Source organism: Larus michahellis, chromosome 15 (assembly GCF_964199755.1).
Source record: "Larus michahellis chromosome 15, bLarMic1.1, whole genome shotgun sequence".
NCBI lineage: Eukaryota > Metazoa > Chordata > Aves > Charadriiformes > Laridae > Larus > Larus michahellis.
Genome location: NC_133910.1, coordinates 12,660,443 through 12,684,878, shown reverse-complemented (window position 1 = coordinate 12,684,878; position 24,436 = coordinate 12,660,443). Strand labels below are relative to the sequence as shown.

At 55.5% G+C, this 24,436-nt stretch overlaps 1 protein-coding gene across 3 annotated transcripts in view; it reads right to left on the bottom strand.

The window, feature by feature from the left end:
* Positions 1-3,312: 3,312 nt before the first annotated feature.
* Positions 3,313-24,436, bottom strand: part of VAV2 (vav guanine nucleotide exchange factor 2) — a 155,546-nt gene continuing 134,422 nt past the window's right edge. Inside the window, exons 11-28 of one of the 3 annotated variants that reach the window (XR_012589997.1) lie at positions 24,098-24,166; positions 19,352-19,438; positions 17,479-17,564; positions 17,089-17,221; positions 15,836-15,945; positions 15,166-15,267; positions 14,973-15,061; positions 14,197-14,213; positions 13,843-13,864; positions 12,300-12,427; positions 12,045-12,119; positions 11,380-11,432; positions 10,549-10,665; positions 10,354-10,441; positions 10,135-10,258; positions 9,089-9,141; positions 6,801-6,955; positions 3,313-6,214 (exon numbers count right to left, since the gene is read on the bottom strand). Coding sequence is in view for 2 of the 3 variants with exons in the window: in XM_074608303.1 (XP_074464404.1) it covers positions 6,167-6,214; positions 6,801-6,955; positions 9,089-9,175; positions 10,135-10,258; positions 10,354-10,441; positions 10,549-10,665; positions 11,380-11,432; positions 12,045-12,119; positions 12,300-12,427; positions 13,843-13,864; positions 14,197-14,213; positions 14,973-15,061; positions 15,166-15,267; positions 15,836-15,945; positions 17,089-17,221; positions 17,479-17,564; positions 19,352-19,438; positions 24,098-24,166 (1,590 nt within the window). In the remaining variant the exon portion in view is untranslated. Of the gene's footprint in view, positions 6,215-6,800; positions 6,956-9,088; positions 9,176-10,134; positions 10,259-10,353; positions 10,442-10,548; positions 10,666-11,379; positions 11,433-12,044; positions 12,120-12,299; positions 12,428-13,842; positions 13,865-14,196; positions 14,214-14,972; positions 15,062-15,165; positions 15,268-15,835; positions 15,946-17,088; positions 17,222-17,478; positions 17,565-19,351; positions 19,439-24,097; positions 24,167-24,436 lie in introns of all 3 variants that reach the window. The other 2 variants (XM_074608303.1, XM_074608304.1) reach the window with 2 other exon arrangements.

The window sequence follows — 24,436 nt, the reverse complement described above, 5'->3', positions numbered from 1 at the left end:
AAATTTGAAATAGGGAGGAAAACGCTGCTTTTCTTCCCGGCTCGGTGCCCGGCAGAGAACAAACAGCCCAACTGGGGCCAGTGGGGACTCGCAGCCTCCCGGGCTCGCTCGGCGCTGGCTGGAGCCGTCAGCTGGATGCCAGAAAGCAAACACGGCGAGGAAAGGCACCATCTGACCCTCCTGCTGCCGTTCCCAGCAGTTACATTTTAAGAGATGAATTAAAATGAATTCACACATTTCCTAAGCCAGACCCGAGAGCTCCAAGCGAAGGTGGGAACACCAAAAAAAATTTAATTTAGAGGGGTTAGGAAAATAAATGTTTGATTTCGATCTCCCAAGCTGAGGGTTTATTGTTCCTCCTGCTCAGGACTCACCCCTGAAATTAGGGCCTGTTTGGGCAGGATACACAAGCAATGCATGTTCTTTAAAGGCGGCTCTGAAGGGCCTGATTCGGGTGTCTCGGAGCAGCAGAGGTCGGGGTGGAGCCGGGGTTTGGCCGGCAGCTGGTGGTGTCAGGGTCCGAGCAGCATCGCGGTCCCTGCAGCGTCCCCTGGACAGCATCACCCACCCATGGCCCCACGGAGCCCCAAACAGCCCAGGGACAGTGTTTCGGGAGGCTTTTAGCATTCAACATCACCATGACGCTGGGAAATGCCCCCCGCTGCTCCCCACCACCCCATGCCACTGCTCTCGGACACCGTGGTACCCGGTCTGCATCCAAATTCCCCCAGTTTGGGAAGGGTTTGAACAGAAGCGGAGGAGTTCGCTTGTTCCAGCATCAGCCCCTGTCTCAGGCAGCATTTCTCTCCTTCTCCCAAAGACAAAACGGGTTTCTAAGTTTTAAAGAGAATGCCCCAATTCCTCCAGACTTCTCTCCATGAACTAATTGCTCAAAATAACCACGGGGATGCAAACAAGTCTAAACTCCTGTTTGCAGTGGGGTGTTTCTGTTTGACAGGCCAGAACCATTTCATCAGCATGTACTAATTATAAATACGACCTTTGGGTTAGACCAGACCTAAAACAATACAACACCAAGCATGCATTCAGCGGCCCAAGTTGTTCACCGAGCTCAGGACAGCAGAGAAAGTGGCAGCAACTTCAGTCCCTCCAAGCCCCGGGGCCCTGGTGCAGCTCCGGAGCAGGAATGAGGGTGGTTATTTTTACTGATGGTTAGTCCAATGTAGATGGAGCCTAAGCCAGTTCAATCTTTCCCCAATAATTCTTAGATCGGTTATAAAATAAAGGAGCGTGGCAGTTTGCATGCGGCAGCTGGAGTTTTCTAGGTCACAGAAAACATTATGTCTAATGCAGGAACGAACCGGCCAGGCGTGCTGCGAAACTGCAGCTCATCATCGCGTACACCAAGCTGCAAGCCTGTGCCATCCCCATCCCCATCCCCGTCCCCATCCCCACGGCAGCCCGGGCAGAGCCGGCTTCACTCTCCCGTCCACCGCAGTCTGAATTTGGTCTTGGGCAAGCACTACCAGTGCGTGACCCCGAACGGAGAACAGGCTGGATCCTGCACAGTCCGGCTGGGCAGCGCTTTTCCCAGCTCTGCTCTTGGCAAACCCCCTGCCTCAGTTTCCCCATCCTGATTACGCAGCAGTTTGGACCCAGGTGTTGAGTCCACCGAGCTGGGCGGCACGAGAGCTTGCACCCAGCTGACGCGCCTGCTCGTGCCATGGACCAGCCCAGGTGGCAGAGGGAGGTGGCCACACGCTGGCCGGCCACAGGCCACCGGGGCTGCGGGGCGTGCTCAAGGCCCAGGACGGGGACATCGCGGGGCGGTTGTCACACTCCGCGCCACGGAGCCGGACCTGCTGTTTGCAGAGGGCAGGCAGCAAATGCAACATCCCCCCACGGCCAGCGCCGTGTTTGCTCAGAGCAGAAGCAGCGCCCCGGCGAGCCCAGCTAATGTGGGACACGGTGTCAGCAGCTGCTATTGCTGGGGGGGAAAAAAATAAAAAAAAATAAAGAGAAAACCTGTTTCTGCCGCGTCGCCCCTCCTGGGGCAGGCTGGAGTCTGTGCAGGGCTGGAGCCAGCTGCGTTGGCCATGGCTGGAGATTTATTCTCCTGTTAACGCCCCCGGGAAGGCTGCTCCTGGTCTGGTTACGGTGCCCGGCCGTGGCTGGGCACAGCGAATAAATGCCCCGTTTATTCCCGAGGCGTTGGCCCTCATCGGTGCAAACCCACCTGGCTGAGGCTGCAGCCTCGAGGTTGTAAGCCCGAGGGTTAGACGTCACCGGCTGCCACCGAGGAGCCGGCCCCTGGGGTGGCAGGGGTGTCCCCAGAGGCAGTGCGAAGGAAGCAGGTTTTTGCGTTTACCTGCTCTCGCAGACATCAGTCCATTCCAGGCTCCGCTGCTGCGTTTTTGCAGCTCAGCTGCGCCGTGGGCATCTGGCGGCGATGCCCGACCTGCTTGGGACCGGGACGATGCTCAGCAGCAGCAGGAGAGCACCCAGGTACCAAAACCTGGCATTTTGGAGAGCTTCCCTTAGGCTGAGCAGCACCAACGGGGAAAGGGTTTATCCCAGGCGGGCGTCATCCCCTTGGCCGAGGCCAACTACCAGTCCCAGCAGCATCTTGCCAAATCAGCATCCAAAAGTTAGCTAGTGCCCAGCTCGTGTCCTGCTTCTCCGAGTAAAACACCTCTGCTCATTGCTACAGCCCCTTCCTGCTGACCCCGCGGAAGTCGAAGCGAGAAGGAGAAAGCACTGGGGACTCCAAGAGCAGAAAGAAGTTATTATTAATTAAATGAAACGGCAGGTCACAGTGGCGTCTCCTGTCCCTGCTCTGCGGTGAAACCTCCACCAATGCCTCAGGTATTTCATAAGCAACTGTGCAATTTCTTTTACTGCCCTGGAAAACGCTGCTGCGTGCGGGGCCGAGTGGGATTCTGGAATATGATACTCGGGAGTGACTAAAAGCTGTGGAAAATCACGGTCCTTCTGTCACCCCGCAGCGGTTCTGCTCGGGCAGAGAGAGGAGCCCCCAGAAAGCAACTGCCCGAGAGCAGCTGCTCCAGAAACAAGGAGAAGGGGCTCCAGCAGCTCCAGCAGCGCCTGGCTGCCAAGAGCCACGTCTGGCACCCTGGGAAGGATTTACGCTGAGTTTCGGAAGGGTACAAACACTCACGGTTCGCGGCAGCGATCGGAAAGGATCCGTCCCCGTGAGCACACGTCTCCCCTGGACGGGCCAAGCCACCCCCCCAGCGCAGCCAAAGGGGCTTGAGTGACAACAAACCCCACACGAGCCCGAGCCCTCCGGCACAGTAAAAACCACGGCTGGGAAAAAAAAAAAAAAACCTATCAGCAAAATTACGCTTTTATTTTTTTTTTTTCCTTGTGGAATTTACTTTGATGTATTGTAACTTAAAAAAGGTCTGGAAAAACCACATGCAAAAGGGTTTCTAAGTAGCAGCTAAAGTTTCTATTCCAGCATTACAAGCTATTCCAAATGATTTCCAAATTCCCAGCTATAAACTATTCCATAAACAAACAGTTTTACCTTTAAACCCCCTCCGCCCTACCCCAGTTAGTGCAGTGCAAAGGAAAAACCCAAGGAATTTACATATTATTTTCCAACGTATCCCATTGCGATTTTGAATGATCTGCGATGAACTAAAATATATATACAATTTTCTCGCCATCATAAAAAAAAAAACAAAACAAACCCAAACATTTCCCTTTCTTATTCACAGATATATATTGTGGCAAATGGCTGAATAATTACTTACAAACAAAACAATCTTTTTAACAAGTTTCTTACAACAGTAAACACAAGAGGGAGAGCTCTCCGGAGGGAAGAAGGGGATTTGGCAGGGCCGGGAGGGCAGCGCGGGGGGGTCGGGGATCCCTTTGGGGTGGGAGACACGGTCCCGGTGCCGGAGCACGCGCTCTTCCAGAGGGGAAGCCACCTTACAAAATCGGCCGTAGGAAACAGGAGGGTCACGTAAGGCTTTAGGATCTGAGGCAGAACATGAGCGACCGTGAGGTTGTCTCGGGCGTGTGTGTGCGTCTCATCCCCCCCCACTAAATACACCCTCAGCTCCGCCGCCACAGGAATTGGGGAGGGGGGGACAGGAGGAGCCGGGCATTGCCAGCTCCCCGCTGGCTGCACTCCCCAGTTTCCCCTCACCAACGGGACCCCTCGAGCGCAGGCCGAGGGGCTGGCGGGGACAGGATAGCACCAAACAGTACCTTGGGAAAGCCCTGAGCCCCCCCGCGTCCCCTCGCAGAGCGAGACCCTCGGAGGGCACCCGCCCCGGCTGCACCCACCCCATCCCGCTCCCCCCGCGGCACCGAGAGCGGGGGCACCCGCGGGGCTCCAGGAGCAACGGGCAGCAAAGTTGGGCGGCTCTGGGCTTGTCACTGAGCAACGACGTTTGATTTCCAAGTTACTATCTTTCCCTTTTCCTCGAGAGCCCCGAACTCTCCCATTTATTATCCCGAGCAGGGCACCGCTGCTCCATCTCCAGCAAGGCTTCGGATGCAGCCGGGGCACCCCCATGCCAGGGACTGAGGGCAGCAGCACCGCTTACCCACCCAACGCTGGCGCCTCCCAGACCTCCCAGTACGACGCCAAGAACCCGCACCAGGGACACGGCGCTCCACGGCGGGACCATTCCGAGTCCCAGGGGAACAGCGTCAGGGCATGGAAGCACCAGCTCAAAATGCCACTTGTTCAGAGAGGCTGGAGGGCAGCTCCTGCGGCTCGGAAATCGGATAGAGTTGTTCCCTGCCCCGCACTCACACACGTATTTGTTCGTATTTGCACTTCGGAAGGCAATTCCGGAGCTGGGGAGGAAAGGCAGCGCCCAGCAGAAGACGACGGCCAAGATTTCCACCCGGCAGCTCTGCCTACTAACCACGGGGCCGGAAAAACTTCGGAAAGAACAGACTGGGACGGACAGTGCTCGGGACACAGTGGCAATGCCAAGACAGACGGACCTTTACTTGACAGCAGCAGCAGTAACAGCCTGTGGGAGGAAGAGAGGGGGCAACGCTCCCAGCCCCCCCAAAGTGCACACAGCTGGGGACGACGAGATGCTTTCCCAACTCATCGGGAGACATCGGGAGTCGATACCAAAGCCCTTACTCAGGTGGGTTCGCCCCCCCGAGCTCAGCGAGGCGGGATGTGTCACGGCTGCAAGAAAAACCAGCCTGGCTCGGGGCGGGGGGTCCTGCCCGCAGCAAAACCAATCTGGGAGCAAAGGCAGGACAGACCCACGGACACACAGTCCCGTCCACTCCTCTGCGGGTACCTGGTGCCTTGGTGGCCTCCAAAAACCCTCATGCGGCAAAGCACTTCTCCAGTCCGCCAGGCGCTGAGCCCTCCTGCTCACCAGTGGGACCAGTCTGCACCCGGGGCTGCCCCCTCCGCCCGCAGCAAGGCTGGTGGGGCTGAAGGTGGTTGTGAAGAAAACAGGTTTGGGATGCCCAAGTGGCTCTTTCCTCCCCTGTCTGGCCTGGAGGTCCACTTCTAGCCTACATCTGATGGTCAAAACGCGCTCCTGGTTCCACAGCTGGCGTCCTTCAGAGACGAGCAAGAGCCAGTGCCTCCTCCCGGGTCCGGTGTCCCTGCTCTGTCCCCTCACCCCGGCCGCAGCCATAGGGCTGCCAGGGAGACTGCCGAAATCCTGACCCGGGGAGCCCACCCGAGCAGCATGGCGGGGGATTCCGCTTTGTCTCCTCGGGGCTGAGTCGCTCCCTTCCCTTCGAAACCCCCAACCTTGGCACACCCAGGCACCAACCTTCAGCCTCACCCTCCCACCACCATCACCACGGTGGCTTTTAAAACAACCTTTACTGAAAGGGGGCTGGACCCCATCCTCCGGTGGGCACCGCACAGAGTCTCTCAGCTCTGTCCATGCAGGGGAGCGCGGCTTTCCCGGGATTCTTCTGCGGCTGCTACACGAACGTCATCCCACAGACCGTCAATCTTCTATACACGGAGGAGGAGCGAGGCCGGCGGCGGCCCCGACACGCGCGCGCACACACAGACTGTACAGAGGAACGGATTGCTAAAGAGTCTGCGAGAGCCGTCCTGGAGGCGTCCGGCAGCGGCTCCTCTGCGGGGAGCCGCGGGCGTCGGGACAAGTGTGCACGGTCTGCGGCGGCTGGCTCTGGGCGCTCGACGACTTTCCATCAGGCATCCCCGCAGTCACTGCACCCCCTCCTCTTCCACGTACGTCGAGGGAAACCAGCCGACCTGTCGGGGGAGCAGAGAGGTGAGCTGGGGACTGGGGGGCTGAAGGGACCCTCCTGCCCTGTCACCGGGACTATTCCCCTGCCACCACGCGCTGTTCCCGGTGAGCCATTTGTACGGATGCCCACATCCCGACGCACAGTGGCGATGGGCAAGCAGTGCAGCTGCTACCCCTAATTTGGGATGGAGCTAGCTACTATACATCGCCTTGGACACATGGGTTGAACGCGATATATAAGGGGTCAGGGCATGAAGAATCTGTCCCCAGTGCCACAAACTGTGTGGGACACCAGGTCGAGCCATCAGCCTGCTGCTTTTCCTCGGGATGCTGAGCCTTTCACCTGCATAAATCCCCCGCGTGCAGGTTTAAGGAAGAGCAGACTCGGACATCGCCTGCCCACCACACGCTCCCATCTGTGTCGCGTGTCGCTGTCACACAGCAACAGAGCGGTGGGTTTCGTGAGACGAGCAAGAAAAGAGTAAGACGGAGTGGGATGTGTCCCCCTGCCCTTTGCTGTCCTGACAGTGGGCTGCCGGGGAGGACCGGGCGCTGCAGAGATGGGACAGGACATTATCTGGATGCACTCACTCTTCCGTTGGTTTCCCCCTTCCACCATCCCTGGTCCCCGCCAATCCTGCTGTAGATCTTCACCACGTCGCCCTCTCGCAGCGAGAGCTCCCGCATGTCCCGCGCCGCAAAGTTGTACCGTGCCACCGCCGTCCCTATGACCCGGGGGGTGAACACTGCGAGGGGACAAAGCAGAGGGAGTCGGGAGCTGCCCCGCCGCGTGGCACCGGCCGAAGCCTGGGGAAAGCTTCCTGAGGTTCAACCTGGGTCTTCCACCCCGGCGCCGGCTCCCATTGCAACACCACGACCTGGAGCCGCGTGGACGGCAGGGCTGGCCTCATCCGAATTGCTCAGCCCAGCAAGGCCTGGGGCTGTCGGGGGTCAAACTGTATTCCTGATGGGCTTTAAAACAGGTCCATGGGCTTGGGAAGCCCCTCTCTGACCAGCAGAGCACAGGAGGGGCTTGGTGGGGATCGCTGGGGTGAGGGGCACCTTTGTGAGAAGGTGGTAAAATTAAAGATTTCATAGGAATACATGCTATTAACAATGAAATCACGGAAAAATCCTGTTCCACTATCAATATCAGCTCTGGCCGCCACACAGCTCCCAGCACCCGACGGGACCACCTTGTCAAAAGATTTCACAAATCAACTTGCATTTAAAACTACTTAAAAAAAAACAAAAACAAAAACAGAGTTTATCGGGACTGGATTCTCCTAGAGATGCTGAGCAAAACCTGGACGCTTTGCGATGAGGAGGAACAAGCAGCTAACCCGTACCCTCCCTGCTCCTGTCCCCACCAGGGAGCAGCCAGGGCTCTTGGAAACTTGGTCCCGTTACAGAGCAAAAGGTGCAAAACCACCCTGCGAACCCTAACGCTGACCAACAGCTGGTGACAAGTGTGGCCTTGTGAGCCGTCCCCGCACCCAGCCTCCGCCAGCACCAGCACGGCCCCAGCCCCGCGGATCTCCATCGCTTCAGGCAGGGGATGCTCGGGGGAGGCGGGAGGAGGAGCAGCAGCGACGGGGGTGGAAAAGGCAGGGACAAGCGCTCGGCTTCCCTGCCCTGGAGACTGGGCAGAGGGAAGGAGGGATGGAGAGCAACAGTGGGAGGGATGGGATGGGCAGAGGAGGAGAAAAATGCACCTTCTCTGAAGTTTGCAAAAAAAAAAGAAGAAGAAAAAAAATAATTAACCCCACCCCCACCCTGAAGGGACATCGTATTTCGGTGAAGCTGCCCCTTTTTTGTCCCCAGGACTTTGGAAGATTAATTTAGCTTTTAAAAGTTTGCAAACCGAGGTTGAACTAAGTTTGAGGAAAAGCTTTGCCCAGGTTTTCAGCTCTCGGGATGGAAGGAGATGAGGATGGCGATGGAGACGGTCCAGACACAAACGTGCAATCACTGGAGGGCTCGTCCATCCTCGCCAGGCTGGGGGACGGAGCGAGAATCGCGGCAGCTTTCAGCTCTTTCATCAGGAGCTTGCTCAGAGCCCACTGCTGCACAAATTACTTTCTGCGACACCTCGGTGTGCAGTTAAAGGACACCAAATTCCCAGAATTATGTTCTGATACCCTGAAAAGTTAAGAGTTCTTCCCAAACACGTCAGTAAGGAAAGCACATGTGGCTTTGCCAATGATATTCCTTGTCCAGCTTAAAGAAAATGCCGAAAGGTAAAAGCTTAATCGGGAAGCCATGAACTGGCACGGTTTTGCTCTGATCCCTGCCAAACGGACACCGGTCTGTAAGGCATTTAAATCAATGGGGTTCAAAGACCAGAGCGCCGCCGCGCTCTCCGAGCCACAAAGCACATTTGAGAGCGCAGGTTCCCCCCGTGTCCCCAGCCAGGGGCTCCTGAGCAGCCGCAGACACCAGAGCTCAAACGCTGCCGGACATCGAGATGTTCTCCTTGTCCAGCAAGGAGAAAGGGGCTGGAAGACGGTGTGATGCCAATGCTCGTTCGGTGAAACACACGGGATAAGCAGGTCGAGCTTGAAGTACATCATGAGATCCCAATGCGCTGGATTCATTTCTTTTTCGTTCATTTTAGCCCCCTTTCTCCAATAGTGACAACTCCGTCTCCTCCCTGCCTTGATTTTGGGGAGAGGGGGGGAGTGCGTTTTGCTTCCAGCCAAGCCACAGCGTTAATTAACTTAATTCCAGGCTGTGCCCCAGGGCAGCACTGGGGACCCCCTCAACTGCCTGTGGGTGACGGAGGGAGAGCGGGGACCCCACGGGTCCCACTGGCGATGGCTTTCAAGCTGGGGATGCTGCAGCCCGGGGAAGGCAGCAGGTCTCTCCGGCACTGGTACCTGACCAGAAGGGACTGGAGGAGCTCTGAGAAGAAAAGTTGAGGCCCTGAGGACTGAGAAAAGAAAAGTTGTAGGAAGCGCAGGAGGCTGCAAAGAGGTTAGAGAGAAACAGAAAGAGGCAGAACACGCATTAAAAAGGAAATGAAAAAAAAATATATTGTAACGCACAATGCTCTAAAAGGTGACATAGAAGTAGGGGGCAAAGCATGCAGAGGGTCTTGCGTAGGGGCTCGGAGCTGGGACAGCCGGTGGCAGGTCCGGCCGCAGTCCCGCAGCCAGCGTGAGGGCTCCCAAGTCATCCTAGGGTTCTATTTCATGCGAAAGGATATTTAATCAACTTTTTAAAACTTTATCTTCCTTCGGTATTCTTTTTAAAATATATCATGGAAAAAATTTTTTAACAATGCATTTTCCCCCCCAAAGTAGCTACTTCTGCACTCAGGCTTTTAGGCAAAATGGAACATTTTGCGCTAATGCACATTTTGCTTTCCATTTGTTTACCGTTTCTCCCATCGCCTCCATTAAAGGAGTCCCACCGGGATTCAAACCACCACGAGTCACAACTGGAACCGGATCCGTTAAAACACACGCACCAAAACCTCACGTGGGCAGGTAAGACACGATACATCTCGCTAACGGGGCGGCACATCTCCGCTCTCTACCCGCAGGTGAACAGGCTGCCCCTGCCCCCCCGGCAGGACCCAGGGGGTGGCAAACCACCCCCAAAGCACAGGGGGAAAAAAACATAGGAGGGAAACCAGCCTCCCCCAGTAAAAGCTCTCCCTGGGAGGCTGCACGGGCTCAGAGGAGCAATGCCTGGCAGCCCCAGCTCGGCTGGACCCCTCGATCCCTGCCACCTCCTCTGAGACCCGTCCTCAAAACGCCACCAGCCGAGCAGGAGACTTGTTTGTGAATCGGGGGGCTGAAGCCCTTCAGCAAAGCCGTGAATCCCTTTGTCCTGACGGTGCTCCTGCACCTTGTGAAAGGCTGAGATTTTCCACCACGAGCTTAACAGCGCCCGCTCCCGCGGTGGAGCTGGGTTTTACCTGGGGAGCGGGTGAAGGTCCTGGAGGTAGAGCGCTCCCGAGATTTATAGGGGTATTTCAGCGTCGTGTCCAGCTGCTTGAAGCTCTCCTTCAGCGAGTGGCTCTGGTAGTACTCCACCAGCTCCTGGGAAGGACGGAGAGGCACCCGGCTGTCTCCACTGTCCTCTGCGTGACTTGCAGGGATGGTGCGCGCGCTCAAAGGGGCTACAAAAAACCTACCAGCAAGCTTTCAAACTTCTTGGCTTCCGTGATGTGAATCCAGTTGTCCTTTTCCACCACCTTGATGTGCTTCACCTCCTCGTTGAACCTGCAAACGGTAGCAAAGGCACTCAAGAAAATATAGCCAGTGGCTCCAGACCCGTCTTGCGCTCTGCAAGCGAGTAATACTAAATGACTAAATTAAATATTACTCACTTAATACTGATGGCAAAGCGCTCGGCCTCAGCCGGTCGCTCCCGGATCAGGTAGGTGCCGCTGACGTGAGACTTGAGCAGGTTGTCCGTCTGCTGCCGCTCCATGTTCCCTGCGAACCTGCGCCCAGAGGTTAACTGATTAATTTGACTAACTAAAAATTAATGCATATCTTTAAAACGGGCGTGTTTTAGACAAAAACCCACGTATTTTTTTTAAAGGCATGAAGGTTGAGAAGGCAAGTAGAGAAACAGGTCCCATCCAAACCTTCACGAGAAGAAAGGAAAAGTGCCCCGAGACCAGTGCTCAGCCACTGAGCAGAGTGCAACCTCCTCCCTTTGAAGTACCTTACGCCTAGAAAATCCCACTAATTGGGAACCAGTCCCCAGATAAATGAGGCTTCAGCGAGAGCTCGGCAGCTGGGATAATTTAGACTCATGAATTTGCAAACCTGGCTGGAGCTGGAGGGAAGGAGGAGGCGGCCAGCCAAGCGCAGCCTCTCCTGCCACGGCAGGAATTGCTTCCTTCCTCCCAAAATGGTTTTCCGGGCACAGAAAACGGGAAGAGAAACCGGCATCTCCCCTTTTGCCTCTGACCTTCTCCATCAGTGAAGAAATCCCCACCGATGCTGCGATGGCCGCACCAGGTTTCAACACCCAAATGCCGCCGCAGCCGCTGCCCCATGCCCATGAGGGAGGCGGGATGCAAAGCATCGCTAACCTGCATCCGTCATTCGTTATTAGAGTGCTTTCCTGACCAAGGAACAATTAGAAGGCAAGGCTGATCTATATGGCCAGAGGAAGGCCATGCCCAGCAGCAGGCAGGGCCACTCACCACGGGTACACCGTGTAGTCTATCTCCCGCGAGGGCGGCCGGCTGTTGGGAGGCTGCAAAGAGAGAACACGGCTAATTACTGATGAGCCAGCATCTCCTCAGGCTGCAGATCACGTGCGAGACGCTCCTCTCCACGGGAGGGTTTTCTTCTGCCAAACCATTTCCGAATTATCGGCTGGGGCGGCGGAGGGCAGTGCTGTAGCTGAGCGGCTCGCTCTCAGCCTCCCAGCTGTATTTTTTCATTTACCTGAGCGTTTTTTTAATTGGGAAGCGGCTGACAGCATTCCAAAACACAGTTAAAAAAATACATAAAGTGCAGTTTTCCCATACTGTGGCTGATCTCGAGTGCTCTGCTCCCGAGTCAGCCCCGCAGGGAAGGAATGGCGTCTGGACCTGGTCACACCAACCCCAACCTCGGCAACGGGGCTGAGACCAAGCTGACCAGACATTTGCAACCGTGGGATGACGGATCCACTTCCTCACTAATTCGGCCACAGTGAAAGGCCTCATTCAAGGTCCAGGGACCTACTGGAAGGACCAAGGTCTCGAGCAGAAGGCTGAGAAGAGCGACGGGCATCACCTCCCACGACAGCCCCCAGCACCCGTCCCCATGCTCCCGCGGCACCCGCAGGCATTCCCGGCTCCATCTCCTCTTCCACACTTACCCTCGCATCAACGGGGCAGGGCTTTACCGACGAGCTGGGAAAATAACCCGACTTCTTCGTCTGCAGCAGCCGCCCCTGCAAAGCCAAGCCGGGTGTCAGTCTGGGACATCAGGGAGCAACGTTTTTGCCATGCAGGGATGGGGACGGCCACCGCTGCGGCTCCCGGGCTCCCGGAAAGCCCCCAAGTAAAAGGGACGATGCAGAAGTCACAGGTTTAAAACTCCCTAGGAATTTCCCAAGGGAAACCGCTCTCACCTCCCACCACGGCGAGTCGGGGTCCCCCCTCAGCAGCTCGATCACGTCCCCAATTTGAAACGTCAGCACGGGCTTCCCAGGGGGGGCTGGGTTTCCATGGTAATTCTGAACCGCCACCATTTTAGGACCTGGAACGGATGGAAAACAGTTTCAGCACCTTGTCCCACGTAAGAAAAAGCAAAACAGAAACCCCCCTCCCGAAGTCTATTGTTCCTTATCCTGTGAACCACAAATCTAGTTGTCACCAGCGGGATTTGGGGGCAGAAAGCGTGAAAGCAGAAAGGACAGTGCCCACGGAGAATGGCCTTGGCCCCTGCAGTTACATGGATGGCTGAGTTCCCTGGGCAAAAATGAACCCACGAAGGACCGAGCCGGGCCAAAGCTCCGACTCCCAGCCCCACACCGGGACGTGAAGCTGGCTGTTCCAGACCGGCTCTTGTTAGGGAACGCCTGGCCGGCACCAAACCCGCCAGGTTCAGCGGTGGCACCCGCGCTTGCAAAAGGGACCAGCGAACACTCGGCTTCCCCTGAATTCCAGCCAGACCCGGGACCCAAACGCCCCTGAAGCTCGCAGCCAAAGTCCAGCTGTCTCGCAAACAACTGCACGTTAAATAAGCTGCACTAAAACCACAGTGTTTATCTTCCAAACGCTTCCCCACCTCTGCCTCTCCCTGCCCAGTAAGAGCACTCTGTGCTTTCTTTTTTTAACCACCCGTTTGATTCAGGTTTCTTTTTGCCAGGCTTGGCTTTCCTTCCATCAGAAAAAGCACAAAAACAAATTGTTCCTTCTCCTTCAAGCCAGAGCATGGGCAGGGCAGGCCCAATGCTCTGTCAAGGATGGTTTTAAGCAACGGAAAAATGAAAAAATGTTGCAGTAATCATCAGGACTAAACGGCCCCATCAGAGAGCAGCGCCCGGAGCCGCACATCCCTGCAGCACATCGGACACGCACCGGGAAGACGATGCTCCCCATCGGCACCGGGCCGCCCTGCCAGGACACGTTTGGTCTGCTTTGAAGGATGATCTGGCACAAGGAAATTCATAGAATCACAGAATGGTTTGGGTTGGAAGGGACTTTAAAGATCATCTCATTCCAAACCCCTGCCCTGGGCAGGGACACCTCCCACTAGACCAGGTTGCTCCAAGCCCCGTCCAACCTGGCCTTGGATTCCCCAGGCTCTCCCCCGTTACTGGTGCGACGTGCAGAAGCTTCACCCGCACGGCAGAGCAGCCAGGGGCACGAAGGCACCCAAAAACCCGCCGCGGTGCTGGTGGCTGCAGCAGGCAGGGGCCGAGCCCAGGGAGGACCCAGGTCTTCCCGCTGGAGACCCGACTGCTGCTCTGGGGACAGAGACAGGAGAGACCTCAGCGCCCCATCGCTGGCTGCAAGAGCGGCACAGGACCCTTCGGCAGCTACTAATGCTCCTTTCTGGTTTCGGAAGGAGTTTCCCCCGGCTCCCACGTGCTCAGTGTTAGGGCCACCTGCAGCCACACTCAAGACGTCGTCTCTACCCACCCTCCTGCAATACAGTAATGTCCTTACCAGGTCCAGCACCCAGGGAATCCTGCAAAAAGAGAGGAAAAAGGCTCCATGAGGACACAGTGGTCTCACCACCGGGATGAGAAACCCTCTACCGAAACCTCCCTGGTACGTCCCAGCCCGTGGTGCTCGCCCCAGCTGGGTGCTGGCACCTCCCGAGGGCTGTGGTGCTCCACAAACCGGGCCAGTTTCAGGCTGGAGAAGAGGCCATCGGTCACCAGTCCTGCCCCCCTGCCCCCGGGTTGCTGGGACCCCCCCCTGAGGCTGGTGCTGGCTCGTCCCACGAGCCGCCTGCACCCAGACCAGGCACGCATACAGGCTCTGCCTGAGGGGTAAAAGGGCCATCAGACAACGTACCGGGTCTGCTGAAGAACCTGCAAGAGAAATGGTGAAACAGGTGGTTAACTTTACAGGCAGCAAACCCCATTCTCTGTTTCTCTTGGTGCTGTGAGTATCAATAAACCAGCATCAGTGCTTGAACTTGATGGAGGAAGCCCAAAGCAGAGGCTGAGGTCACACGAGTCACTGCTCTGCACCGGGTGGGCAAGACCCAGGGAGGGACTGGAGCCGGACAAGGACACTGTCTCTCTTGCACAAAGTTCTGCAATTTTGCTCTTACTCCCTCAACTCCCCACCCAAAACCTCCCCGAAGCCACCCCGTGACAGTCTGAGCAGCGCCAGGGCTCTGACCCGGGCGAGCAGGGGCGAGTCACAGGTTTGCCCAATTTAGACCAAGGACACCAATTTTTGCTGTACTATGGGGCGTTTGGGATCCGGAGATGAGGTCTCTCCTCATTGGAAATGTGATTCCTGGCACGGACCCTCCCGCTTTCGCTAACCAACACCTTCTGATGAAGAACTCATCATCTCTCCCAAACACCCCCCCAGCAGAAGGGCTGGGTGCATCCCACACAGAGCTGCTGTGATCCTCTGACATACATGGCGTTTTGGTTAGTTGGTTTGGTTTTTTAACCACCAGCCGATGTGAATTACAGCCCTGGGAGGCGGGTGGGAGGTGCTCAGGTTTTTGTTATGCATTAACAAACATTAGTGCTTTACAAAGCGACTCTTTCAAATCGTTCACACGCATTCACCTCCTTGGCACACGCTGCTCAGGATGGGAAATAACTCACCGATCTTGCAGGGAGGAATGATCTCCAAGCACTCCTTGTGAGCCCCCGCTCCACATTTGGGGCAGAGATAGCCCTGGTAGAAGGTTCCTCTGTGCAAAACAAGAAGTCAGAAAGTCCTAATTCAGCCCCAGCTTTGAGATTTTCTTCCCGTGTTTTAATGCGGATGGAGAAAAGCTGGGTGGATGTTGCTCACCTTAGGAACATCCTGCAGGCTTTGCAGTTGGTAGTCTTTTCAAATGTGTACATCTGAAAGTTATGGTGATTTGCATTGGCTTTCTCTGGCTTTATGTTGGACCTAAGGGAAAGGACCGGGGGGTTATCAACCCGTCCCTAACGAGCCACGCTGCACCCGTGACCAGTCACAGCAGCTGCTGTTTGCATTTCAGTTGAAGTTTGGAAACCGCACGGACAGACACGAAATCAGTGGGAATGCAGACTCAGGGCTTGACTGTGCAAAGGGAGGATTTTGCCCATCAACCTTCCCCTGGGACAATGCTCATGGATCCGGCCCTTGCCCGAGTCAATCAACAGCCCAACCCAGGGCCAACCCCCGCTCTGCTCGGGACCGGCTCCCCGCAGCACAGCCCTCCTCCTAAAAACGCCTTCCTCCAGCCCGGTGCTCCACGCGTGCCCCGACGCCGTGGCAAGGCGTCAGTTCAGAGACGCACCACCCACGCTGTGATGCGGACGCTCAGGGTAGGTGATTCCACGCAGGAGCCAGGCTCCCCCCAGCAAGCCCCCGCGAGCTTCCCCATCACAGGCTTGGCCACCAGAGCTGGTCTCCAGTGTCCTACTGGTCCAAGACACTGTTCCCCCCTGCCTGGCAACCGCGCGCCAGGGCTGGAGCAGACACTCATGCTCACATTGCCATTTCAAACTGCTCCATCCACTTCCTCTTCATTTCCTCCGTCTTGCAGAAGAACTGGAAGCCCTGCTTCCCCTGCAGGTGGATTAGGTAGAAGCCGTATGACCACTGCAAGAGAACAGGAGAGAGCCGATCGGACCGCTGTGCTCCCACCGCCCAAGCAGCAAAACGCTCCGCGCTTTCGTTCAGGCCTTATAATAACTGCTCTCGGTGCCTGCCCCGGCCCGTCTCCTGCAGGGCGGCTGAACCTTTCCCTAGGTAACAGCAGGGAAGGAGGAAGAGCTCCGTGTTTCTCTAACACATCACAACTAATGATGCCTGAACCAGCTTGGTGCTGTGCGCTAGGGTGAAACAGCATTTTATGGTGGCAGACGAGAGAGCCCAGATTTTTCTGCTCCAGTGGATCCTCCCCAGCCGTTATATCTCTCCCTGACAACAACCGACCGCCCAGGAGGAACATCTGACCTGCCCACTGCACATATGCTCGGCCTGTCTCATTACAACACGGCACAGAAAAACACGAGAGAAAATTGTGTGCTTTGCTTACCATTTTTCCATGAGACTAGAAAGCATAGGAGAGCAAAGTGGAAATATATTTCATTAACACACAAAACTAGCAGCATTTCTTCAGCATCCAAGTGTCAAAACTGGCTGTTCTCACCCAAACATCACTTACCCCATCTGTACAATACCTCTTCCCGTTGCGGGTAAGTGGATTAAGCTAATGGGTCTCAGCTAAGTGGATAGCTGGGAGGATTCTACCTGCAGACTAAACCTCAAACCACCGGCAAAATGATGTTCCTTCAGTGGTAACCATGCTCCGAGCGCCCATTTTGGCAACGCTGCCTTCCCAGGCTCCTCCACCCCGCTCCTCGTGGGAGCGAGAGCATCCAGAGGGACCTCCCTCCCTCCCTGCCCTCCTCTCCGCCCCGTCTGGCGTTCGCTCCCTGCCCCGTCCCTCGCTGCCGGCGGGCCAGAAAGCGGGGAGCAGCTTCCTCTCTCCCCACTCCCATCATCCCAGCCTCTCCGGGGCTGTTTGGCAAGGACGGGGGTCAAGGATCAAGCCCAGCCTCACATTAATAAACATTTCCCAACGCTCTGTAAAGCTGCCCTGAAAGCCGAGTGTTTTATTTTCCAGCTTTTTGCAAGCTCTGTTTCTATTTTAAAAGGCTAATAAGAATGTACTACCCAAGGACTGGCCCAAACAGTTCCAAAATGTTCTCCAGCAGAGCTAATCCCCCATCCACCTACCTTCTTAATGTCCTTGTTGTTCATGGGGTCGTCCGTCATCTTGTGGAAGAGCAGCTCAATAATTTCTTTCAGCTCGTAATTGTAGCCTTTCCTTTTGCAGACGATCACCACTTTATCAAACAAAAACAAATACCTGCCCAAAGCAAGCAAATAAACAAGCCACCCAGTCAAACATCTCATTAAAGTCCCCATTCAAGGAGAAATATTTGGAAAGCTCTGCAGGGCTTCCCAGCCAGGGCAGCTCAATGCTCCAACCCTGCCGTAATTTCACATTGATGCTGGTTTCTGTCAGCGCGACTCCAGGCAGTAACTGAATAAATGAGCAGGAGGGGAATCACCAAACGAAGGCATATTTAGTTTGGGGAAAACTGAGCGCCGTTGCCGACTCACCTGTCCTGCTTGGTGTGGTTGACGATGGAGCGGACCTTCAGCTCGCCGTCGATCTTCGGCCTCCCGAACTCCTCCAGCTTCACTTGCTGCAGAAAGCAAAGCAGGGCTGAGACCCGCAGCCAGGGCTGGGGCGATGCTTCGGGGCGACGGAAACCCAAACCCGCCCGGATGGCAGGGTGTGCTGGGGGCATCCCCCCAGCCCTGCCTCCAGCTGCCGACGCTCCTGGGAACAGCATCGCCCTCGCCAAGGGGAATGGGGCGCACGAGCATGGCCATCCCATCACAAATGGGACCACAGGAGATCCCCAGCGCTCCAGCACCAGCATCCCAGGGCAAGGCTCCACCGTCGAAGCACTTTTGCGAGGTTTGGGATCCAGAAAGCAAAACCCCCACAAAATAAGCTATTTTCCAGCAATTTCTACAAAACCAGAACCAGGGCTCTTGTAGTTTTGGTTCCCATCCTGAACCAAGGTTCTGGGGAGGCTGGTACCAAACCCACGGGTTTGGGCAGTTTGTCTTTCGGCTCAAAAGCCCTTGGAAACGTTGCTCGGTGCAGGACGGCTGCTGAGCCACGGGAATCAGTCCCCGGCACAGTTCTCATAGGGAAAAAAACATTGTGAAGCATCACTGCCGGTCAGGAAAATAAATATTTCACGCAGCTGTGTGTATAGTTGGTAATTATTTCATTGCCGTGCCATGCGGGCTCTGTATACATAACACCAACCACCCCACAACGTCCCGCGCGGTGCAGGGAAAGGAAACACCGAGCAGAACGTGCATGGGATTGAGCTGCAGACGGGAGCGACTGCTCTGCAAACACCTCATCTCCCACGCGCCAAACCTGCTCTCTGGCTGCAGCAAGGAGGGGAAGGGGCTGCTTCACGCCCCCATTCACATTCCCGTTTTTGTGGAGCACGATATCCGTTTGCTCGCGCAGATCAGGATTACCATGACCGCTTCAAGCAAAACCTGTGAGCCGCAATGGCCCATAACCCACCAGAGAATTTTTGCAGGTTTCTCCTGAAAATTAAGGATTTTGTCTCCGTCTGTTAAATAACCATCGATTAAAAGTTCATTGTTTTCAAATGAAGTCAAGGCTTAAAGCCCCCCGCACACAGGCCCCCTCCAGGGAGCCCTGGGGGTGGGCAGCCCCCAGCACCTCCCTCCATCAGCCCTTTTTGAAGCATCTCAGGTGTCAGCCCCCAGATTGCATTACCCCGGCGTAAAGCGTGACAGCAGAGCAGCTGCACCCACAGCTGACCAGCCCTCCCCTCCCACCCCCCGGCTAATGGGGGGAAAAGCTCGTTAGCTTGAAGCTCTGCCACTGAATATCCAATTAATGGGCTTGTTCGGGGCTAAAGTGGGTGGTGGGTTGCACAGGGTCAGCTGATGCACGGTAATGGGACCAAGCGTTTGGTACCTCTGGAGTTTGGAGGGTGAGATTCTCTTTAAAGTGTGAGGTTTTGGGAATAGGTGCGTATTACATGTGCCCTTCTCCCTAAAACGGGCCTTGGTGCACTTCCAGTTAACCTCTGTCCTCTTAACAGCAAAAGAAAACCCACTTAAAATAGCAGACAGATAGCCGATTTAGGGAATTCTCAGGCTCCCCCCACACTAATAATGTAAGAAAAAGTTGGAGAAACATTTTCAGTGTAACACCACCAAGCGAAGCCACCCTCCATCACACCCAAACCAGTTCTGGAACGTAGCAACCACTTCTGGACCATCGACAAAAACACCGTCAATGACGGGGGAGTGTCGGAACACACGGGGATCTTTGTTGGGAAGCATATCAGATTCAGTAGTAATTGCACAGAAAATGTGTTAACAATAATCAAATTAAAGTTGGGAGCAAGAGGATTTTCCAACTTACCAGGTTTTCTATAGAGCTCTGAAATTCACTTATTTTCTTTAAAGTCTCTTTGTCCCTCTTTACTTCGTTTATGTACATGGCCAAGTCCTTAAAAGAAAAGTGAATATTGATTTTTATTTCCCAGATGAAACTAGTACCTGAACCAAAGCAGAAAACACACGAGCCCGGCTCCTGAAGCCGCACTCCTCTCTGTCCTCAGACCAGGATTCCAGCAGCGGCCCGGGACACAGGGAACACGGCCTTCTTTTGCACTTGCACTGCTGAACCAGGCAGGCGCTGCAATTTTTCCCGTTTCCCAGAAGATGGCAATGCATGAATCCAGTGCAGCACAGCCATCCCGACCCAGGGCTTTTACCTGGCGAGAGCCCGGAGAAGGAGGAGCAGCCAGGCACCCCCTGCCCCAGCAGCATCCATCCCTCCCAGCTTCCATCGCCGTAATTCCCTTCATCCCCCCGGGTACAAAAGCTGTGAGCCAGTCTCTGCTGTCAAAACACCCACGTCTGTAAAATAACTGCTTTGGACACCCGGCTGCACGTTAGCTGTGAACGGTATTTGACCTGGCTCTGCCTCAGTTGCCTCCAGCCGACCTCCCTGGCTGCTCCGGATCCCGCCTGAGCTGGGAGAGCACTGGGATGCCCACGCTCCATCCTCCCTGGGGACACCCCGCAAGAGCATCCCCATCTCCAACACTTCTGGGCCAACGTCGCCCACCACACAAAGGCTATGTTGTAAAATAAGGAGACACTCAATGGAGCTTGTTCTGCCCTGAAAAATTCCTTGCTTCCCCAAATATTGACCCATCAAAGAGAAAGAACCCTAGCCCTTCCGCTAAAACAACTTCTTACACCCTTTGGAGCATATTTTCTGTGCCTGTTTGCTTCTTATCTGCTCCCTGCCTCCTTGTCCTCAACAATAGCTCTTGTCAACTTGGATTAAATCCGAACACAGGATTTTTTAAGACATCCCCTCCGGCTCAGACCTTCCTCAGCTTCCCAATGTAAGAAGGGTTAATCACAGATGATAATCGCAAATCTACGTGACAATACTTATAACATCACAAAATACCCCACCGGGCCGGTGGCAGGGATGGTTATGAAGAACGACAAAAGCAAAAGCCTTACGAAGCAGCATCCCCCGCCACGCTTGAGCGTTGAGCTCAGCCCCCTCCTGCTGAGCAGGCCACCTCCTACGCGAAGGCGAAACGCAGTCCTGGGGTCAACCCCGACTGGAACCAGCAACGTGCAAACCTGGGCTGGGGGATCTCACCGGGAACCTGCCTCGCCCCCACCATCACCCGGTTCTGCGCACTCGGGTGGAGGGTTGGTACAACGTATGAGCTTCAACAAGGCCAGGCGCCAGGTCCTGCACTTGGGCCACAACAACCCCATGCATCGCTACAGGCTTGGGGCAGTGTGGCTGGAGAGCTGCCCGGCAGAAGAGGACCTGGGGGTTCTAATTGACAAGCGGCTGAACATGAGCCAGCAGTGTGCCCAGGTGGCCAAGAGGGCCAATGGCATCCTGGCTTGTATTAGAAATGGTGTGACCAGCAGGAGGAGGGAGGTGATTGTCCCCCTGTACTCAGCACTGGTGAGGCCACACCTGGAGTATTGTGTCCAGTTCTGGGCACCTCAATACGAGAGAGATCTCGAGGTGCTGGAGCGAGTGCAGAGGGGGGCAGCGAAGCTGGTGAAGGGCCTGGAGAATAAATCTGATGAGGAGCAATTGAAGGAGCTGGGACTGTTTAGTTTGAGGAAGAGGAGGCAGAGGGGAGACCTCATCACTCTCTACAACTACTTGAAAGGATGTTGTAGAGCCGTTGGTGCTGGTCTCCTCTTCCAGGTAATTAGTGATAGAACAAGAGGGAATGGGTTCAAGCTGCAGCAGGGTAGGTTTAGGCTGGACATTAGGAAAAAATTCTTCACAGAAAGAGTGGTCAGACACTGGAATAGGCTGCCCAGGGAGGTGGTGGAGTCACCATCCCTGAACGTGTTTAAGAGTCGTTTAGATGTGGTGTTGGGGGATATGGTGTAGGGGAGAACTCTGTAGAGTGGGGCTGATGGTTGGACTCGATGATCCCAAGGGTCTTTTCCAACCTGAATAATTCTATGATTCTACCTGCACCAAATACCCCCACGTGCAGGTTTTTTGGGGCAAATCCTGCCCCCTGCCTTGCACAAACGACTACCTAAGCAAAAGAAAAGGGAGGTGAATCCCTTGGGGAAACGCAGCTCTATTGACCCCCCTGCACGGCTCTAACCCGAGACAGCAGCAACGTCTGCCACCAACCAGCACGGCAGACAGAAAGGCTGGATTTGCGATGAAAAACATTGTTTGCAAGCTAAGCCTTGGTTTACGGATCAATTAAAACCAAACTGCGTGGCTTCCTATGCCCCTGCCGAGCCCAGCGTGGTCTGAACTGCACCTGCGCTCTCCTGCGAGAGATGAAACAGAGAAACCTGGTTGATGACTATTGGCAGCTTCTTCCAGAAAAATGCTGAGTCTGCAGTTCAGCCGGAGCGTACATATACATGTATTTATTAGCGGTGGTATCGGTGGGTGCCGTATTACGAGGCCATAAGCAGGGTTTAACAACTGTCACCAGGTTTAGTGTTCGTTTGAGGCCCCACAGATGTGTTGGGCAGCAGCGGGCTGCGAATGCAACGTCCTTCAAACAACCTTAACTTTAAAGCGACCTACATATCGGCTCTGGGTGCCCAGGCTCGCAGGGATAACGGCCGAAAAGGTCACCCAACTTACGTAAGGGCTGGGAAACGCCGTGTCGTTACAAAAGCTGCGGCTCAGAGGTAGAAAACAAAGTGACCTGAGAAGAGGGGAGCGAGCGGGGGGATGAAGCCTGCAGCGCTCTCCAGAGAGAAAACCTGGAGTTAATGACCATCCTTGACTCAGATTCTGCTGACGATGGTCCCGCGGTGGGAGTGTGCGGGGGGGAGGACACGTATCCCAGTCAGAAAGCATTTGGATGATTTTATTTTTTGTTGCTGATGGTTTTCCTGAGATCTTGGGGGTTTCAGCTGAAAGCTCAAAAAAACTTTAGGCAAAGCAAAACCTTGACACCAGAAGTCTTCATTTGTGGAAAGAGCATTTTCCCCTTAATAGAAAAAATATATATGTAGGCCAGGCCGGACGGGGCTTTGAGCAACCTGGTCTGGTAGGAGATGTGGGCCCAGGGCAGGGGGTGGGACTGGATGGGCTTTAAGGTCCCTTCCACCCCGAACCGTTCTGTGATTCTATGATGAAAGGATTCCCCACCAGTGCCAGGCAACGCTCTGCACGCACACCGGCCACGCTCCGCTCCCATTTCTCCGGTGCTCCCCGACTTGCTGATAGGGCTGGAGTTCCTCCAGATCCCTCACAGCAAAAAACAAGAGCCGAATCTGGCACAGCCTCTTTACACACAATAGCAATTAGTGAAACGTCGTAACTTGTCAACAAATACCAGCTTCCCCAGCTGCTTAAGGAGGAAGAGAACAGCGATGCCTACAGATCTGCTGCGAGGCAATCGCATCAAATGGCAATCAATATACACACGCTCGTCCAAAAGGGGGAGATGCCGCCTTCCCTCGGGCTGTGGGATGGTTTTTCCATCTACGGGTGTGTTGGACAGAAGCGGGGTGTTCTGTTGTACAGAAGCGGGGGGGTTGTGCTGTACAGAAGCGGGGGGGTTGTGTTGTACAGGAGCGGGGGGGTTGTGTTGGACAGAAGCGGGAGGATTGTGCTGTACAGAAGCGGAGGGGTTGTGCTGTACAGGAGCGGGGGGGTTGTGCTGTACAGGAGCGGGGGGGTTGTGCTGTACAGGAGCGGAGGGGTTGTGCTGTACAGAAGCGGAGGGGTTGTGCTGTACAGGAGCGGAGGGGTTGTGCTGTACAGGAGCGGGGGGGTTGTGCTGTACAGGAGCGGGGGGTTGTGCTGTACAGAAGCGGGGGGGTTGTGTTGGACAGAAGCGGGAGGATTGTGTTGTACAGGAGCGGGGGGGTTGTGCTGTACAGGAGCGGGGGGGTTGTGCTGTACAGGAGCGGGGGGGTTGTGTTGTACAGAAGCGGAGGGGTTGTGCTGTACAGGAGCGGGGGGGTTGTGCTGTACAGAAGCGGAGGGGTTGTGTTGTACAGAAGCGGAGGGGTTGTGCTGTACAGGAGCGGGGGGGTTGTGCTGTACAGAAGCGGAGGGGTTGTGTTGGACAGAAGCGGGGGGGTTGTGCTGTACAGAAGCAGGGGGTTGTGCTGTACAGAAGCGGGGGGGTTGTGTTGTACAGAAGCGGAGGGGTTGTGCTGTACAGGAGCGGGGGGGTTGTGCTGTACAGAAGCGGAGGGGTTGTGCTGTACAGAAGCGGGGGGGTTGTGCTGTACAGAAGCGGGGGGGTTGTGTTGGACAGAAGTGGGGGGGTTGTGCTGTACAGGAGCGGGGGGGTTGTGCTGTACAGGAGCGGAGGGGTTGTGCTGTACAGAAGCGGAGGGGTTGTGTTGTACAGAAGCGGGGGGGTTGTGCTGTACAGGAGCGGGGGGGTTGTGCTGTACAGGAGCAGAGGGGTTGTGCTGTACAGAAGCGGAGGGGTTGTGCTGTACAGGAGCGGGGGGGTTGTGTTGTACAGAAGCGGGGGGGTTGTGCTGCACAGAAGCGGGGGGGTTGTGCTGCACAGAAGCGGGGGGGTTGTGATGCACAGAAGCGGGGGGGTTGTGTTGTCCACCCCGAGCCCAGTACAGCCCCAGCGCCGCTCTCGCCCCCCTGTACCTGCATCGCCTCCAGAGCCTCCTTCAGCTGCTGCTTCTCTGGTCGGTCTGATGAATGGCTGAGCAGCTCCTGCAAAAAAATTAAAAAATAATAAAGAGTTTGGGCATGCCAGCAAAGCTGCTGGCACCGGGCAGGCTACGACAGGGTGCCAGCGTGGTGGCAGGGACACCGGGGCGGGTGGCTGCGGCCACAGCCGTAGGAGGGGAACATGCCAAGCAAGCGGCTGGTGCTCGAGAGATCTGTTACACGGAGTTGACGGGAGGAATTTCACACATAATCAGATTATATGCAAGCTTATTTTATATTCATTAACCGCCTCTCGTGGCTAACAAGTGCAGA